The sequence below is a fragment of the Macrotis lagotis genome, chromosome 8 (assembly GCF_037893015.1).
Source record: "Macrotis lagotis isolate mMagLag1 chromosome 8, bilby.v1.9.chrom.fasta, whole genome shotgun sequence".
In the NCBI taxonomy this organism is placed as follows: Eukaryota; Metazoa; Chordata; class Mammalia; order Peramelemorphia; family Peramelidae; genus Macrotis; species Macrotis lagotis.
Window position 1 is genome coordinate 3,127,275 of NC_133665.1, and position 18,471 is coordinate 3,145,745.

The 18,471-nt window shown below is 37.2% G+C and overlaps 1 protein-coding gene across 3 annotated transcripts in view; it reads right to left on the bottom strand.

Annotated features, from left to right (window-relative positions):
- COG7 (component of oligomeric golgi complex 7) overlaps positions 1-18,471 on the bottom strand; it is a 78,166-nt gene that overhangs the window by 55,151 nt on the left and 4,544 nt on the right. For all 3 annotated transcript variants that reach the window (XM_074196235.1, XM_074196234.1, XM_074196236.1), the window contains exons 2-4: positions 8,001-8,149; positions 4,090-4,206; positions 3,151-3,319 (exon numbers count right to left, since the gene is read on the bottom strand). In XM_074196235.1, coding sequence (XP_074052336.1) covers positions 3,151-3,319; positions 4,090-4,206; positions 8,001-8,149 — 435 coding nt within the window. The remainder of the gene's footprint in view (positions 1-3,150; positions 3,320-4,089; positions 4,207-8,000; positions 8,150-18,471) is intronic.

Sequence of the window (18,471 nt, forward strand, 5' to 3'; positions counted from 1 at the left end):
TCCACTGCCTTGCAGAAACCAAATCAACAGCTTGGTGAAAGATATACAAAAGAATACTGAAGAAAATAATACATTAAAAGCCAGTTTAGGTCTAATGGAAAAAGCAAAACAAAGGACAAATGAGAAGAATGCCTTAAAAAACAGAATTGGCCAACTGGAAAAGGAGATAAAAAACTCTCTGAAGAAAATAACTCCTTCAAATGCAAAATGGAACTAAAGGAAGCTAATGACTTTGCAAGAAATCAGGAAGAAATAAAACTCTTCCAAAAAAGCCAAAAATTAGAAGAAAAGGTGAAATATCAAAATTGGAAAAACAACCGACCTCAAAAACAGATCCAGAAGAAATAATTTAAAAATTATTGGGGTATCTGAAAGCCATGACCAGGAGAGAAGAGCCTAGACTTCATTTTTCTTTTTTCTTTTTTTTTTTTGCAAGGCAAGTGGGGTTAAGTGGCTTGCCCAAGGCCACACAGCTAGGTAATTATTAAGTGTCTGAGACAGGATTTGAACCCGGGTACTCCTGACTCCAGGGCCAGTGCTTTATCCACTGTACCACCTAGCCGCCCCTAGACTTCATTTTTCAAAAAATAATACAGCAAAATTGCCCTGAGATCTTAGAAGCTGAGGGTAAAATAGAAATCAAGAGAATTCACCAGTCACCCCCTGAAAGGGATCCCAAAAGAAAAACTTCCGGAAATATTATAGCCAAATTCCAAAACTCCCAAATCAAAGAGAAAATTATTTTTATTTTTTTTTAGATTTTTGCAAGGCAAACGGGGTTAAGTGGCTTGCCCAAGGCCACATAGCTAGGTTATTATTAAGTGTCTGAGACCAGATTTGAACCCAAGTACTCCTGACTCCAGGGCCGGTGTTTTATCTACTACACCACCTAGCTGCCCTAAAAAGAGAAAATTCTAAAAGCTGCCAGAAACAGACGATTCAACTACCAAGGCTCCATAGTCAGGATTACACAGGATCTGGCAGTATCTACATTAAGGGCTTGTAGAGATTGGAATATGATATTCCAGAAGGCAAAAGATCTTGGTTTACAACCGAGAATCAACTAACCAGCAAAACTGAACATACTCTTTCAGAAGAAAAGATAAGACTTTCAATGAAACGGGACTTTCAGATTTTCCTACTGAAACAACCAGAGCTGAACAGAAAGTTTGATCTCCAAGTACAGGACTCTGGTGAACCATAGAGAGGGTGGAAGAGAAGGACTAACTATGAGGAACTTAATGATATTGAACTGTTTGTATTCCTGCATGGGCAGAAGATACTGACAACTCATATGAACTTTCACATTTATAATAGCAGTTAGAAGGAGCATATATAGACAGGATATAGGAAGGAGCAGAATATAATGGTATAATATAGTAAAAAGATGGAGTCAATGGGTGATAAAGTACTGGAAGGAAGGGAAAGGAGATGAAGAAGCTAAGAAATTTCACTTAAGAGTCAAGAAAAAAGTAGAAAGAGTGGAAAGTGGGGAAGGGGGAAGGCAAGGAAGAATGAGTGAGCCTTCATTCTCATCAGAAATGGCATACACACTTAATAGTGTGAGGAAATCTATTTTACCCCTAGAGAAAAAAATGAGAAGAAAGGGATGGGATAAGGGGGAATGGGGAGAGGGAAGGGGGGAATAGGTGATAGAAGAGAGGGAAGATGGAGGGAGAGGGTACTCAGATACAACTCACCTTTGGACAGGGCCAGGATGAAAGGGAGAGAGAGAGAATAGAATAAATAAGAGTGGGGAGGAAAAGAGTGGAGGTACAGCTAGTAATAACAACTGTGGGAAAAATATTGAAGCAACTTCTCTGGTGGACTTATGATAAAGAAAGCAACTCACCCCAGAGACAGAGCCATTGAAATCTGAACACAGACTGAAGTACATTTTTTTCTCTCTATTCTTAAGGTTTCTCATCTTCTTGGGGAGGGGGGGGGATTATGTTTACTCTTATAACACATTCAATTTTGACCAATGTATAGCATGGAAACAATGTAAAGACTATCAGACTGCCTTCTTTGAGGGGCGGGGGCGGAGGGAAGGGAGGGGAGGGGAAAAATTGTAAAATTCAAAACCTTACAAAAATGATAGGCAGATACTACTATTGTATATAACTGGAAACCAAATAAAATGCTAATAAATCAAAAAAATTAATGGGGAGGCACAGAAGGGGGTTCCAATTATGTGTAATGATAGTTTTAAACATTCGTGGATTTGGGAGTTTTTTTGCAAATTTTTCTGATAAAGGTCTGATTTACAAAATATACATAAGGAACTGATTCAAAGGGTTCTTCATCTATTTAATAAAAGAATTACACAAAACGGTCCCTAAATGTTCTTCCAATGTTCCCCCCAACAGAAAATAGTCAAAGGATATGACTAGGTAGTCCTCAAAAGAAGAAAAGTAAGCCAGCAATAACCATGAGAAAATTGCTCTAAAATTAATAGTGTCAAACTCAACTATAAATGGGGGCTGCTAAACAAGACATAAGGATAACTATGAGCTACATAATGACTGCATGTCTATATGTGTTTTTATTTCTTATTAATATATCAACTTATTAAAATGAAATAGTAACTCCCATTTCAATCTGATTTGGTATTATGTACCACTTGCATGCAAGAATGGCATGTTTTGACAGCCCTCCTATAAATCACAAATAATAATGTGAGAATTAAAATAACTATGAAGTTTCATCTCAATCCCATCAGATTAGCAAAGAGAGTCATTCAGAACAAATCAAATCACAGAAGACACAACTTTTTCCTATCTGACCCTTTCAGTCTAACCCCTTCCTCTGCACAGAATGACCTCTACATAGTTAGACAGCATTTCTTGTAGACAATCAAAAGCCCACAGATTTCATGAGTAGTTTCACTTGCCATTCACACTGAAAGGACTGGAAAAAGTAGCACAGTGTAGGGGGAAGAAGGCTGGCTTTCCAGCCAGGTTAGAAGCTCAGCCCTGCCAAATACTAACCTCAATCATGGGACACTTCAGTGTCTCCTCTTCTGAAAAATGAGGAGGGTACTCCCTTTTACTATTAAGATCTAGGGATTCCAGGATCCTATTCAAGCAGTCAGGAAGGGTGTCTTCTCTTTGGAAAGTGGTCACAATGTCAGAAAAGATTTGCACTCACCTACAGACTGAGAATTGAATGCAGCCACTATTTGTGGACTGGCCATGGCCTCGAGCCTGTTCTTCAATGCCTCAAGGTGCACGCATTTATCTGAGTAATCTGGTGTATCTACAAGCATGATCAAACTGTTCTGCATACTGGTTAATTTAGCAGAAATCACAGCCACATCCTTCAACAAAATCAGAAGACAGTGCATGGGATAATAATAAAAACTTATGTTCTCAAAAATTATAAACTTCAAGCTATATAACCACATTTACATCAAAAAAAAAAAGCATTGTCTATAATATGTGTAAACATTCTACAGAAATAATCTCAGAATCTATAACACCCTGGGCAAGTCACTTAACCCTGACTGCCTACAAAAGAAAAAAGAAAGAAACAGCCCAGGGGAACTGTGAATTCATTTTAAAATCACAGTATATAATGCCTAATTTTATCAATATTTAATATTATCATTTATATCACATGTTAAATATAATTTATGGTGCTCAATATACAAAGACAAAAATTAATATCACAAATCATAAAGAAATTCCAAATATCTCCTCTCTCATATACATAGTCAAGAATTATATCAGATATGTTGGTTACAGGTAATTAAATTAAGCCTCACCTACCAATGAGGATTAGGCAGTGACGAGGAAAGAGACTAAAAGCAGGATAATACCAGTTTGCTCTCCCTACAAGTTTTTATTTGGATTTACCCATGAAAACACTTTTATGCTTTTAAGTCCCAATGTCAAGACAGTGAGAGAAGCAGAATTACTTCAAATAGTTACAAATTTTCCCCTTCCTATGTTTCCACATACTCCTAACCCTTACAGTTATTAAACTTCTATAGTTACACCCTCTCCCATTTGACTTTCCCAGGTTTCTTATCTCTCCAGTTAGGCTTTTCTCCACAGTATTTCAAATAACCCCCCCAAAATAGCCTACTTGTGTCTTAAATGTTTCTTCAATATCTGCACTCAAGGTGCTCCATTTATCTGCTTCTTGAAGAGATTCTGCAGCAAGTTGCATTCTAGATTTCACCTGATCAATCTCCACCAGTACCTAAAATAGAAAATAAAACAAAGAAAGTAATTTGATTATGTATTAGGTCAGAGTTTACCGTAGCACAGTAATAATTTGGCAACACAGTAATAGTCTGACAACAGTAGGTACTCAATAAATGCTTACTGCTTTGTGATCTGTGTAAAAAGGCCTACTATTTTTTTTCTACACCTTCTCAGCATAGGTGAAAATAGTATGCCACAAAGTTAGAGACATCATGGTAGTCTGAACAATTGCAAAAACAACACTGGGTTCATCCTGAAGAGGACTTGATCCAAGACTTGACTCTAAAACGCACTGGCTATTTGACCCTGATTTACTTTTTGAAGATTCGGTTTTCTCATTTCTAAAATGTGTTTAATAATTCTGCCTACCTCAAAGAGTTGTGAGGAAAGTGCTTCATAAACTTGAAAATACTATATATTATAGATTAGCGTGAGTTACTTTTAGGACATAGCATGGTTATCGGTATCCTAGGAAAAATCACCCAATTTGGAATCATAGGATCTGAGTTCAAATCTTGGTTGTTCTATACAGAAGACCTTGGGAAGCTTATTTACCTTCTCTGGGCTTTAATTTTTCCCCATTATGCATGAGACTTCCTTTCCTCGAACTCCGAAGAGGCACAAGTAAGAATAATGAGTAGAAGAAAATGTCTAATTTGGGATTTGTGTCAGGAAAAAAACTTCCTATTAATTATAGTTGGGCAAAGTGGGAGTGAACTACCTTAGAAGAAAGTTGACTCTTCTTTTCCAGAAGTCTTCACCCAAAGGCAATTTGATCACTTGTCAAAAACATTATCAAGGATCTCCTTTTTTAAAGAGATAACAGACATAAAGCATTTGAAAAATCCAAAGAGGCTATATAAATGGACACTATTCCATGATTCCAACAAAATGTTCCCATAGCATCCTTAGTGATAAGATGGTAAAAACAACTCCTATTTATGGAGCTCTTTGTAGTTGACAACATGTTTCCTTACAAGACAATGGGAATGTTGTCAAGTAGGGCAAATATCATTATCCTCATTTTTCACAGAAGAGGAAACTGAGACACAATGTTAAAAGGCTTATCTGTCATCACATAGCAAGTAAGTGTCAGAACCAGAATTTAAATCTGAATTTCTCAGACTCAGAGTTCAGTTCTTTCAATTACACCAAACCAGAATGATAAAAATAAATCATGGCTACTGAGATTTTTACATATGCCACATTCAAGCAAAGTCAGAATTTCCAAACAAAAGTTTAAGGAGAAAAAGTACAATTTATCAGAATTATGATAAAGAAAATTCACAATTTAAAAGAATGAAACTAATGAAAGAATTCCTTAAAGGTAATCATATCCTTAAGGAAGAAGAATAAAGTATAATAGATAGAAAAATTATATAATAAAATAATGGGGCTTTTTCCTAAATTCAGGGTAATAGGATATGATTTATCTCTCATCACATTCAACTTAGATCAATGTATACCACGGAAACAATGTAAAGATTAACAGGCTCCCTTCTGTGGGGGGTAGGGGGAGGGAAACTAGAATAGGGGAAAAAATTGTAAAACGCAAGTAAATAAAATCTTTCTTTAAAAAAAAAAAAAATAGTGAATGAATAGAACCCAAAATGCCAAATTGCAAGATAATCAAATAAAAAAGATGTATATATAGGAGGAAGAAAAAAATAGTATATCAAGATTATGAAGTGCATTTTATTCCTTAAAATGAGAAAGCAGCAATGTTGGTCTGTATTTAAATCTATATATGTGTCCTTCAATCAACTTTGGTGTTATCTGAAGTTACAGAAATTGAATTTTCTATCTTCAGAATAGTATACAGTTCAGCATAACAAAAAGAATAGTTGGAGCAGGAGTCTACTACTGACAATTTAAATGACTATAGTTAAGTTATTTAATCTCTCTAAGTCTCAGTCTTCTCAGTGGCAAAATGAGTTTAAAACATATGCCTATTTCATAGGGGTGTTGTGAGGACCAAATTGGAAAATATAGATAAAAGTATTTTGTCACTTTTAAAGAGCTATGCAAATATCAGGTATTGTTGTAATTACAATTAAAGATATTTTTAAAAATAAAAAAAATAGAAAAGTTTGGAAGAGAAACAGGTTTGAAAAAAATAAGAATTCCACATTTTACATTTTGAGTTTAAGATGCCTACAGATCCTGAATTCAGGTACAGTCTTCTAGCAAGTAGTTTATAATACAGCACTGGAGTTCAGGAGAGAAAGGTGAGGACTGATATAAAGACCTAGTAATCATCCACATAAAGATGATAACTGAACACATTGGAGCAGATAAGATCATAAAGAAGAAAGCCTAGGACAGAAATTTATGGTGACAATATTCAAGTGGACAAGAGAAAAGACATATTCAGATTACTCGAAGAGAACCAAGAAAAAGTAGTGTTATGGAGGTGAAGGGAAAAAAAGAACTTCCAGAAGAAGGGGGAAACCAACAGTGTCAAAATTTTCAGAGAAATTATGTAAATGAAGAATGAGAAAAGGTCACTGGATTTGGTAATTAAGAAATCACCAAGAAGTAGTTTCCCTTCACTAGTGATGTTGGAAGGCAGAGTTCAAGGGACTAAGAAGAAAGTGGGAGGTGAGAAAATAAAGGTAAAGAGATAGAAAACTCTTTACTAGGAGTGTGACTGCAAAAGGAAGATGAGATACAGGATAAGAGAGTTTCAGGAATGTCAGGGTTAAACAAGTTTTTTAAAAGTAGAAGAAATATATTTAAGCAGCAGAGAAGAATCAAGTACATAAGCAAAGACTGAAAAAAGAGAAGGGATATTCAAGAAGGAAACCCCTATAGAGACAGGCAGGGTTTAGAATTTTCAACCAGATAGAACTGTCCTCCAACCTGTGGGTGGCCAGAGTCAGAGAAAGCTAGAAACAGGATAGTCTGGAATCAAACAGAAGTTTAATTTCAAAGTGAAGAAAATGGCTTTCAAGCAAAGATACACGTGCTGGGGCTTCACCCCTATTAAAGGGGGTCTGCTTTAGTACAGGCGAATCTCAATATTTATACTAGTGGCTATGCAGTGAGCTGTAGCCTTGACAATGGGGGTAAGAGCCACAATGAGACATGCTTGATTCATAGCAGGGCTTCATGACCAGAACTTGTCCCATGCTTGTCAGAGCTCAAAGCTGAGTGCTGATCAAAGCAATACATTAATTACATAATTTTGTCTAACAGTGAGATCATACAGAGGGTGAATATAAAGGATTATTGTTATGTCAAGTTCAGGTCACAGAACAAATCACTACTTCAACATCAAAGAATGAAACAAAAATGTAAAGAATGGGAAAGGGTGAAGAGAGATTTTAATGGGAGGAGTAGGTAAGATACAAGGCAAAATTCTAAGCCCAATCTCCAAATTTTGGATTCTTTCTACTACCCTACTGTCCAGTGCCCAGGGTGCCTAGTTGTATCTAAATTAAGGGAATGGGTGACCTTAAACTGACACCTATCCAAGGCATCAAAATACTGGAATTCATTAGCATTATTAACAAAGACAGGTAATACATTCTCTTCCAAAGTTGGGAGATCTAATTCATTTATTGTACTAAAGAGAAATGTTCTCCTAGCATTTTAAGCTTTTCAAGGGAAAACAGAGTAAAAAGAAAAACCAGTCTGGGATTCAGAAGAGATTAATTCTTGTCCTAGTTCTCCCAAATGTGTGACATTGGGCATTGGTTTCTTCATTTGTAAAATAAGGAGGTTGGACTATTCTCTAAAATTCCTTCTAGCTACTAAATTCAATTCTTTCTATGAGTCTATAAATACCTGCATTGACTGAGCTGTGTCCTGTTCAAATTTTTTAATATCTTCCTTGACAAGAATCATCTGTTCCTTCAGGAAAGATGCCTCCTGTTTAAGGGCTTCTACATCTCGGAGAACTTTGGGCATATTCTGGAGGGCCTGGTGACTGGTTTCTGTAGAAAGAAACAAAAAAAGCAACGTAGAAGTAGATGAAAATTGTCCATCATGAGCAAAACAAAATTAAGACAAATAAGAATCTTAACTAAAATATTTCAAAATAAAATAGAATACTTTGCTAACCAAGTTAAACTGTCTTACTATTTACAATAACCATTCAGTTATACTAACATCAAGAGTTCATCATGATAAAAGACTTAGCTTAGCTTCTCTGATCAATCTAAGTCTTCGAAAGGACTTTCTTTTTGCAAGAAAATAAGGTTAAAGTGACTTGCCCAAGGTCAAACAATTAAGGATTTATTAAGAATCTGAGGCTGAATTTGAACTTAGAGCTTCCCTGACTCCAGGGCTGGTGCTCTAACCAATGCACACCTAGCTGCACCCAAAGGACTTTTGATGAAAAAAATGCTATCCATGTCCAAAGAGAGAAGTAGACTATGGAGGGAAGGGACAAAGTTGAGAAATACTGGAAGAGAAAGAGAGGTGCAAGTATGTAGGAGATAAGCTCCATGATTGGCTATATTCCCCACTCCTTGATTCATGGATTACACACAACTTGCTATCAAATACTGGAGAACATTACAATACCACTACTAACCATGTGAGAATATCCCCCATTTCTAATCTATCATTTATACTTCCAAAACATCTCTTCCACCTGCTTCCTCTGTTCTCACCCAGCACCAGCACCATTTATCTTAATTCAAGCTCTCTTCTTTTCATATCTAATGAAATAGGCTCCTAGATGAGCAGAACCAGAAAAACATCATACACACTAACAACAACATGGGGTGATGATCAGCCTTGATGAACTTGTTCACCCCATAAGTGTAATAATCAGGGACAATTTTAGGGGATTTGTGATAGAGAATACCATCTGTATCCAGAGAAGGAACTGTGGAGTAAGCAAAGACCAAAGATTATTATCTTCAGTTTTTACAAGTTGTCTTATGTATTATATAATTTTGCCATCTCTAAAGTTTTCTTTCTTCCTTTTGGATCTGTGTCTTTTCTCACAATACATTCATATTTGATCTATGCATGTCATGGATGCAATCTATTAAAATGGGCTAAAATGACTCAAAAGAGATTAAAGTTAATATCTAATGTCTGTTCTTTGTACAGATGCATCTCATTTAAGAGTCTTATTCAGTCCTATGTTAACTCATTTTCTCCACATTTTCCAATACTAAAAAGGGCAGTCAATCAATTAATTTGCAAACTTTTATTATGTGCCAAGGGTTGGTGATACAAAGGAAAAAGTAAAAACTTTAATAAGCTTAGATTCTAACATGTATGTATATTATGTACATATATGTACTTGTATAGGTATATATATGATACATACAAAGGAGATACAAGATAACCTCAGAGGGATATGCTAGCATTTATAGAAGCAATACATACATAGATATATATGTTTGTATGCACTGAGAAAAATGACACTGATTGTCAGTCAAACTCAAGTTTTATAAAAATCAAATTTGAGAGGAAATTTAAACTTATATTCGGGCTAATACAGAACTATTCCCTTATCCAGGGGGCAACAGAAGAACTAGAAGATTAATGAAGAACTCTATGTATTTTTAAAGCACATGACAGTTACGAAGTCCATCACAAATGCTATTTCATTTGATCTTTACAGGAACGCAAATTGAGTTCCACAAAATATTTGACAGGTTTCAAGTGATATTCTTGGAGATAAAAACAATAATCTATATTTACAAAGGTATTTGTGGTTTACAAAGACCTTCCTCACAGATGAGGAAATTGAGGCTCAGAGAGAGAGTGACTTATCCAGTTACAAAGTTGGTCAATAACAGAGTGTGGCCCAAATCAAGTTCTTCTGATGCTAATCAATGACACTCAAATAAAAGATAATCAGATCTTAGATTCTATCAAAATGCCTATGTCTTGAGAGCAATCAATATTGGTTACAGCAAATAACGAATCTAAATGACCAAGCAAAGAATCCTAATAAACAGATGAATTCTTCTATCACTAGAAGACTTCACAGATGGATAAGTATAACACCACAAAGAGCAACTTAGCATCAAATCCATTTCTTTCATCTGTGCTGATTTAATGGAATATATGGAAAAACAAGTTAATATCAAAAAATTCTCTCCTCTGACATTCCTTCCAACAAGGCAAAATCCCAAAGCCTATCTGGATGACTAATTCATTCCATTAACATTATCATCATTATCTGCTAGCTAAAAATGGTATATTATTCACTGAGTACAAAATAAGAGAGAAAACACTTTATTGAAATACAACAATTCTATACTGTGCTACAAAAAGGTCCTTTAGAATGAAATCTATGGACTACATAGAATAGTATTTTTAAATGCATAAAATAAAATGCATAGGATTATAAAATATTTATATTATTTTAAAATTTATATTAAAAAAAGTTATCAGTCTTTTAAGCAAGATCACAAATGTCAGGTTAAGAATTACTGTGCTGAGGGGTGGCTAAGTGGTGCAGTGGATAAAGCACCGGCCCTGAAGTCAGGAATACCTGGGTTCAAATCCAGTCTCAGACATTTAATAATTACCTGGCTTCCTGGCCTTGGGCAAGCCACTTAACCCCCTTTGCCTTGCAAAAAACCTAAAAAAAAACCACTTCAGCTCAAATGCAGTCTGTTTTATGAGACCTATTCTAATCATTAGGGCCCCCCACCACCCCATCTCCTAGCTTAAATTATTTTTCTATATTTTTATGTGTAACATGTATATAATATATACAAATCCTAAACCTGCTGTTTGTAAAATTCTAAAAAAGAACTTTTTTTCTAAAAAAACTATTTTTGGGGGCAGCTAGGTGGCGTAGTAGATAGAGCACCGGCCTTGGAGTCAGGAGTACCTGGGTTCAAATCTGGTCTCAGACACTTAATGATTACCTAGCCGTGTGGCCTTGGGCAAGCCACTTAACCCCATTTGCCTTGCAAAAAAAAAAATCTAAAAAAAAACAACCTATTTTTTTAAGCAAGGCAATGGGGTTAAATGACTTGTCCAAGGCCACACAGCTAGGTAATCATTAAGTGTCTGAGACCGGACGTGAACCCAGGTACTCCTGACTCCAGGGCCGGTGCTCTATCCACTACGCCATCTAGCTGCCCCTAAAAATTTTCTAATATGTGTTGGATTATATGAAAATGGATTCAAGTCAAGCTCAATGCTCCTGGGTAAAGATGCAATTATTTTTACCAAAAATGGTGAAAGCATGAGTGTGGGCTTATTATCACAAACCTACTTGGAAGCTACAAAAGCAGAACATGTTGTTGTCCCAATTGTTGCATTCAACAAGGACCAACAAATCTTAAATTTAGCTGAGTCAAAAGCCAGTCTTAGAGCACTTCTGGAGCATTCTTTATTTTCTACAGAACCGAAGTTATTGGCTGAACTTGATGCTATTATGGGTAAAAAAGGAATGAGAATCATTTGGAATCTTAGGAGAGACAACAATGGAATAACCGAATTTGAATTTGATAAGGATAAACATGACATTAGAATTCCTGAAGATTTAGATGAAACAGGGAAAAAAAGGGTACAAAGAATTACTGTGCTGGGGCGGTTAGGTGGCACAGTGGATAAAGCACCGGCCCTGGAGTCAGGAGTACCTGGGTTCACGTCCGGTCTCAGACACTTAATGATTACCTAGCTGTGTGGCCACAACCCCACAACCCCATTTGCCTCGAAAAAAACCTAAAAAAAAAAAATTACTGTGCTAGAGAAAAAAAATGCATTTTATCATCATGTTTCAAGATTTTAGGAGAGAGTGCTTTCACTAGGGGCGGCTAGGTGGCGCAGTGGATAGAGCACCGGCCCGGGAGTCAGGAGTACCTGAGTTCAAATCCAGCCTCAGACACTTAATGATTACCCAGCTGTGTGGCCTTGGGCAAGTCACTTAACCCCATTTTCCTTGCAAAAACCTTAAAAAAAAAAGAGAAGAGTGCTTTCACTAGAATGAACTGCCTTGGAAGAAAAAGAGTTTCCTCTTTCCAGAAGTTATCAAAGAGATTGGAGGACCACAGGTAAGTTATATTATAAAGAAGTTTCTTTGAAAAAGGGTAAAAACATCACTTGTACAAAAATATTCACAGCAGTCCTGTTTGTGGTAGAAAAGAATTGGAAATTAAGTAAATGTCCTTCAGTTGGGAAATGGTTTAGCAAACTATGGTATATGTATGTCATGGAACACTATTGTTCTATTAGAAACCAGGAGGGTTGGGAATTCAGGGAAGCCTGGAGGGATTTGCATGAACTGATGCTGAGCGAGATGAGCAAAACCAGAAAAACACTGTATACCCCAACAGAAACATGGGGGCAATGATGGACTTGCTTATTCCATCAGTGCAACAATCAGGGACAATTTGGGGCTCTCTGCAATGGAGAATAACATCTGTATCCAGAGAAACAACTGTGGAGTTTGAACAAAGACCAAGGACCATTACCTTAAATTTAGAAAAAAAAAAAAAAAAACAACTGATATCTTACGGTCTGATCTTGCTAACTCTTATACTTTATCTTTCTTCCTTAAGGATAGGATTTCTCTCTCATCACACTCAATTTGGATCAATGGATACCATGGAAACAATGTAAAGACTGACAAATTGCATTCCGTGGGGGGTGGGGGGAGGGAAGTAAGATTAGGGGAAAAACTGTAAAACTTGAAATAAATAAAATCTATAATAGGTAAGTGAAATTTACCACTAAAATTAAAATACTTCAAAGTAAACCATGGGTGCCAAGGAGAGACAAACATTCAACTTTAAAGAAAGTTTTCAACTCCTTGGGTCTTCCTTTTTCAATACCACAAGGTTCTACAGTTTCTGCCATTAATGATGACAACTCCTCCACACTTTAATTTCAAGTTTCCTCTAATATGGACATGCTGAGTTTGTACAATATCCAGAATGGAACTTAAGGGGGAGTAAGAACAGATAGATACATCAGTGAATCATAAGAATAAAGGAGATAATTGAGGTTATAGCAGTATATGAAACCTCCAAGGAAGAGAATATGGGAACAAAAGAGCATGAGCAGTCCTTGGGATAGTAGATGGAAAATTAATCAATGAGAAGCAGTCAGGAAGAGATGAAACTAGAGAGAACAATGTCATTAAAGAAGCCAACAAAGGAGAGAGAATCTCAAGTGAGAGAGAAATCAACAGTGTCAAGAGAAAAGATGAAGTAAAAGGAGAGGTCTAGACCAGATGATCTCTGAGCTCCTTTAAAAATAAAGATTGTACTAGTCTGATTAAAAGATCCTTGGCGCAGGGGTGGCTAGGTGGTGCAGTGGATAAAGCACCAGCCCTGGAGTCAAGAGTACCTGAGTTCAAATCTGGCCTCAGACACTTAATAATTACCTAGCTGTGTGGCCTTGGACAAGCCACTTAACCCCCACTGCCTTGCTAAAACTAAAAAAAAAAAAAAAAAAAAAAAAAAAAAAGATCCTTGGTGAAACACAGAGGGTCAAGGAATAAATGAGTAATAAGGAAATGGAGGTCACAAGTGTAAATTACTCTGCAGATATTTATAAGTAGAAGAGAAACAGTATAAGATAAGAGACTGAAGGAGTAATGAGTGTAAGCATTTTTTAACGGGGAGTATTCAGCAATATTGGAGGCAGAAGAGGAAAAGGAAAGAAAAAAAGAGGGGGGAGAGAAAGAAAAGAAGAAAAAGAAAGAAAAGAAAGGAGGGAAGGAGAGAGAGAGAGCAAGAAAAAGAAAAAAGAAATACAGTTCATGTAAGCAATGATACAAACACACACACAAAATCAATATCTCTCTCTCTCTCTCTCTCTCTCTCTCTCTCTCTCCCTCCCTCCCTCCAAACTAATGAACTGGTCTTGATAGTATTCCCACTTCCCAGAATAACAGCACTGAAGTTATACTAACAGACCCAAGGACCAGACAACAGAACCCACCCTAGTACCCCATCCCTTCCCTCTTTTCAGTGCCATGGAGACCCTGACTCCAGGCTCGGCAGCAGGGACAAAGAGTCAGCAGGGCTAGGACCCTGTAGCAGCAGCATTTTTCAAAGTTCTGAACTGCCAGGGCTAGCAACAGGAATGTAGCTCCCTGATCTGCAGGTTCCAAGTCAGATAACTAAGTAACTGAGGGATGAGAATAAAGGCATTGTCGTGTCTGTGGGTAGGAGGAAGGAGGGCTTATTCTCACACTCCATCGGGCCTAAGAGAAAGATCACAGCAACAGCATTCAACTGGACTCAGTTCTTTTTTTTTTTTTTTACAACTTTTTTTTAAGGTTTTTTCAAGGCAAATGGGGTTAAGTGGCTTGCCCAAGACCACACAGATAGGTAATCATTAAGTGTCTGAGACCAGATTTGAACCCAAGTACTCCTGACTCCAAGGCCGGTGCTTCATCCACTACGCCACCGAGCCGCCCCTGGACTCAGTTCTGATCACCCAGAAACTTAGGCTGCTGAATAATGAATTGCCCAATGTAGGAGGAAGCTGAGAGGCTCTGAGATCCAGTCCTCAGGAAACCACCATTAGAAGTCAGAAAATGAATACAGGAAAATCAAGGAAGAAAGTTGGGAGAAACTAGATGAAATTACCAAAGATCCCAGTAAGAAGAAAAACTAGACCTTGAACTCAAACAAATACATCAAGGAAAACAATTAACAACAGAAGGATATATGGTCTCCAGATCTAGCAAACAATTTCATGCAGCTATAGAAAAGAAAAAAAAGGAAGATAAAAGAAGGTTGAGAAAGGGAAAAAGTATAATCATAATTTCATAATTTCAAAGCTCAAGCCTCTTTTTGACAAAAGAGGGAGGGGAATACGAATTTAGTGTTATAAAATTCAGTTTAATTATGGAAACAGTAAAATAAAGTCTGAATTCCTTTCTAACAAAGAAAATTATAATTTAAAAAATGGAAAAAAGTAAATCCAAAAACAAGTAAATTTTTAAGAATGATAAAAGGTAAATAAAATAATTGTAAAATGGTAAAAGATGAATCAAAAACAATTTTATCTTTAAGTTATATTTTCCACATTAACTGAAATCCTTCCTAAAAAAAAAATTTAAAAAGGAGAAAAATCAAGAGAATAGTTTTTTACAAAGTCAAAAATTCTGTAAAGACAAACAACTCTCAGGGGCCAGCGGAATTTCAAATGTTCCTTTTGGAATGGCCAGAGCTGAACAGAAGGTTTGATCATCAGATACAGGACTCAGGTGAAGCATAGCGATTGGAGGAGAGGGGGGAAATATGAGGGACTTAATGAGGATGAACTGCATGTATAGAAAAATGATACTGATAATATTCATATGAACCTTCTCAGTTAATAGAGCAGGTAGAGGGAGATTTTATAGTTGAAGCACAGGAGAAAGCTGAATTCGAAGATAAAATATGGTGTAAAAATGGAGTCAATAGAAAAAAAGGGAAATGGAATGGGAGAAAGAAAAAGGAGAGAGGGAATAGTCCAAGATATTTCACATAATAAGATTTTTTATTACAATGAGCTACTGCAATGATATGGAAGGGGGGAGGCAAGAGGGAATGAGGGAACCTTTGCTCTCATCAGAGGTAGCTAGGAGAGGAAACAGCAAATATATTCAATGGGGTATAGACATCTGGAGGAAGAAGGAGGGGGGGAGCAGGGGGAAGGGGTGGGGATGTGAATAAAGGAGGAGAGGATGGACCATGGGGGGAGAATGACCAGATATAACACATTTTCTCTTTTACTTCTTGCAAGGGGCTGGGATTGGAAGGCCTGCCCAGGACCACAGGGCCAGGTGGATTCTGGGCCTAAGGAGTGGTATGGGGGCTCAGGGCTTCTTGGCCCCAGGATCAGGGATCTGTCTGCTGCGCCACTCAGCAACCCTACAGCAGAGTCAGAGTGAAAGGAGAGAGAAAATATAGCACATGGTAGTGGAGAAATAAGAAAGGAGGGAGTTGCGATCAGCAATGGCAACGTTGGAAAAATATGGAAGTAACTTTTGTGATGGACTTATCATAAAGAATGAGATCCACCTGTGACAGAGTTGTTGGTGTTGGAACAAAGAGTGAAGCACATTTTTTGTTATTATTACTTGGGGGAGGGTGCAGGGCAAGTGGGGCTGGGTGGCCTGCCTGGGGCCACATAGCAGGGTGATCTTTGGGTGTCTGGGGCCAGATTTGGACCCAGGTGCTCCTGGCTCAAGGGCCAATGCTCTGTCTGCCACCCAGCCACCCCTACTATTATTACTATTTTATTTTATTTTGGGTCTTTTTTTTTCTTCTTTTTGGTTTTTGCAGGGCAGTGGGGATCGGGTGGCTTGCATGTCACATGGCTGGGTGATTGTTGGGTTTACGAGGCTGGATATGGACTCGGGTGCTCGTGGCTCCAGGGCTGGTGCTTGGTCCACTGCACCACTTGGCCATACCTACAATTATTACTATTATTTTTTTTAATTTTAATTTTTTTCTCTCCCCTTTACTTTTTTCACCCAAGCAAGTCTATCTATATTCATGGGGGGAGGGGCATTTTGTTCACTTGTAAACAAGAATATTTTATTAATGTAAAAAAAATTTGTACAAAATGAGAATAAAAAATAAATTAAAAAAAAAAAACAAACTAGAATAATAGGCCAAGGGAGCAGCTAGGTGGGGCACTGGATAGAGCACCAGCCCTGGAGTCCGGAGGACCTGAGTTCAAATTCAACCTCACAATTAATAATTACTTAGCTGTGTGAACTTGGGCAAGTCACTTAACCCCACTGCCTTAAATTTTAAAAAAAAGAATAGGCCAAATAAAATACTGAATTTATCAGATGTAAACATAAAATCTTAAAATCATCAACTTTGCAAGTTAGGGGTGAGGAAGGTTTTGCTAGAAAATGATTCATAAAAAGATCTGTGTTCTCAAGGTTGGGAAGTTTAGTCAAAAAAAAGTTAATACAAACTTTTTGCTACATTAAGAAAGGCATAGGGGGTGGCTAGTTGGTGCAGTGAATAGAGCACTGGCCTTGGAGTCAGGAGTACCTGAGTTCAAATCTGACCTCAGACACTTAATAATTACCTAGCCATGTGGCCTTGGCCAAGCCACTTAACACCATTGCCTTGAAAAAAAAAAAAGGCATAGTGCCTAGGATTGGAAAAGTGATAGATCTGCTTAGCTTCACTGGTTAGACTATATCTGGAATATTATAATCACTTCTAGGTACTACATTTTAGGAAATACATTAAAAAGCCATAGTGTACTGAGGTTTGGTAACCAAAATGGAGAATGGACCTAAAATCTTGCCAAAGGATTGGTTGGAATAACTAGCCTGGGGAAGGGAAGGGAAGATTTAAAAATACTATGATAACTGTTGTCAAGTATTTAGAGGAATGTCATGTGGAAGAGGAATTGGTTGGACCCAGAAGGAAGAACTAAGAACTGTGAGCAGAAGTTTAAGAGAACTAGATTAAGGAAAATGATCCCAACAAAGACATTCATGGGATGAAATGTGCTGCTTTATGACAAACTGGTTCCCTCCAGAGAACTTCAAGAAGAATTTGAAGGGAGATATTTCAGCAGACAGAAATTTAAAATAATTAACAATGAACAAATAATTATATTACCCTTACTATGTACCAGGTACTGTGCTAAGTACTTTACAATTATTTTTTCATTTGATCCTCTCAACAACCTTGAGAGATAAGTGCTATAATTATCTCCATTTAGCAAATAAGGAAACAGAGACAAAAAGAAGACAGATAACTTGCCCAGATTCTCACAACTAGGAATCAAGAGTCTGAGGCAAGATCTGAACTTAGATCTTCCAGGCCCAGCATTTTAGTCACTTCACTACCCAATTGTCTAGAAGCAGTCCTAATGGCCCTCAAGCTCAATTAACTAAACATCTGATATGGCAACTGACAAAGCTAATGTGATCTTGGGCAGTATTAACAGTCATAGCTTCAAGGAATAAGGAAGGAGAGGATAGTTCTGAATCAGGGTAGCAAAGTAGGCCTCAGGTTCTTACTAACTGGGTGACCTTGAGCAAGACACTTAATCCTGTTAGCCTCAGTTTCCCCCTCTGCAAAATGAACTGGAAAAGGAAAAAGCAAACCAGTCCAGTATCTTTGCCAAGAAAATTCCAAATAGGGTCCTGAAAGGTCAGACAGGGCTGAAAAACGACTGACCAGCAAAGTTCTGAGACATTCAGTCCTCATCAGACCAAATTTCTTACAGTGAAAGAGTGTTGTTATGGATTCTAATAAGATGATGGCAAAAGTCCTATACAAATGTCAACTACCATTATTTCAATTCTTAATAGAAGAATAGAGATTGTACTTGTCCATCCCCAATGATTTCT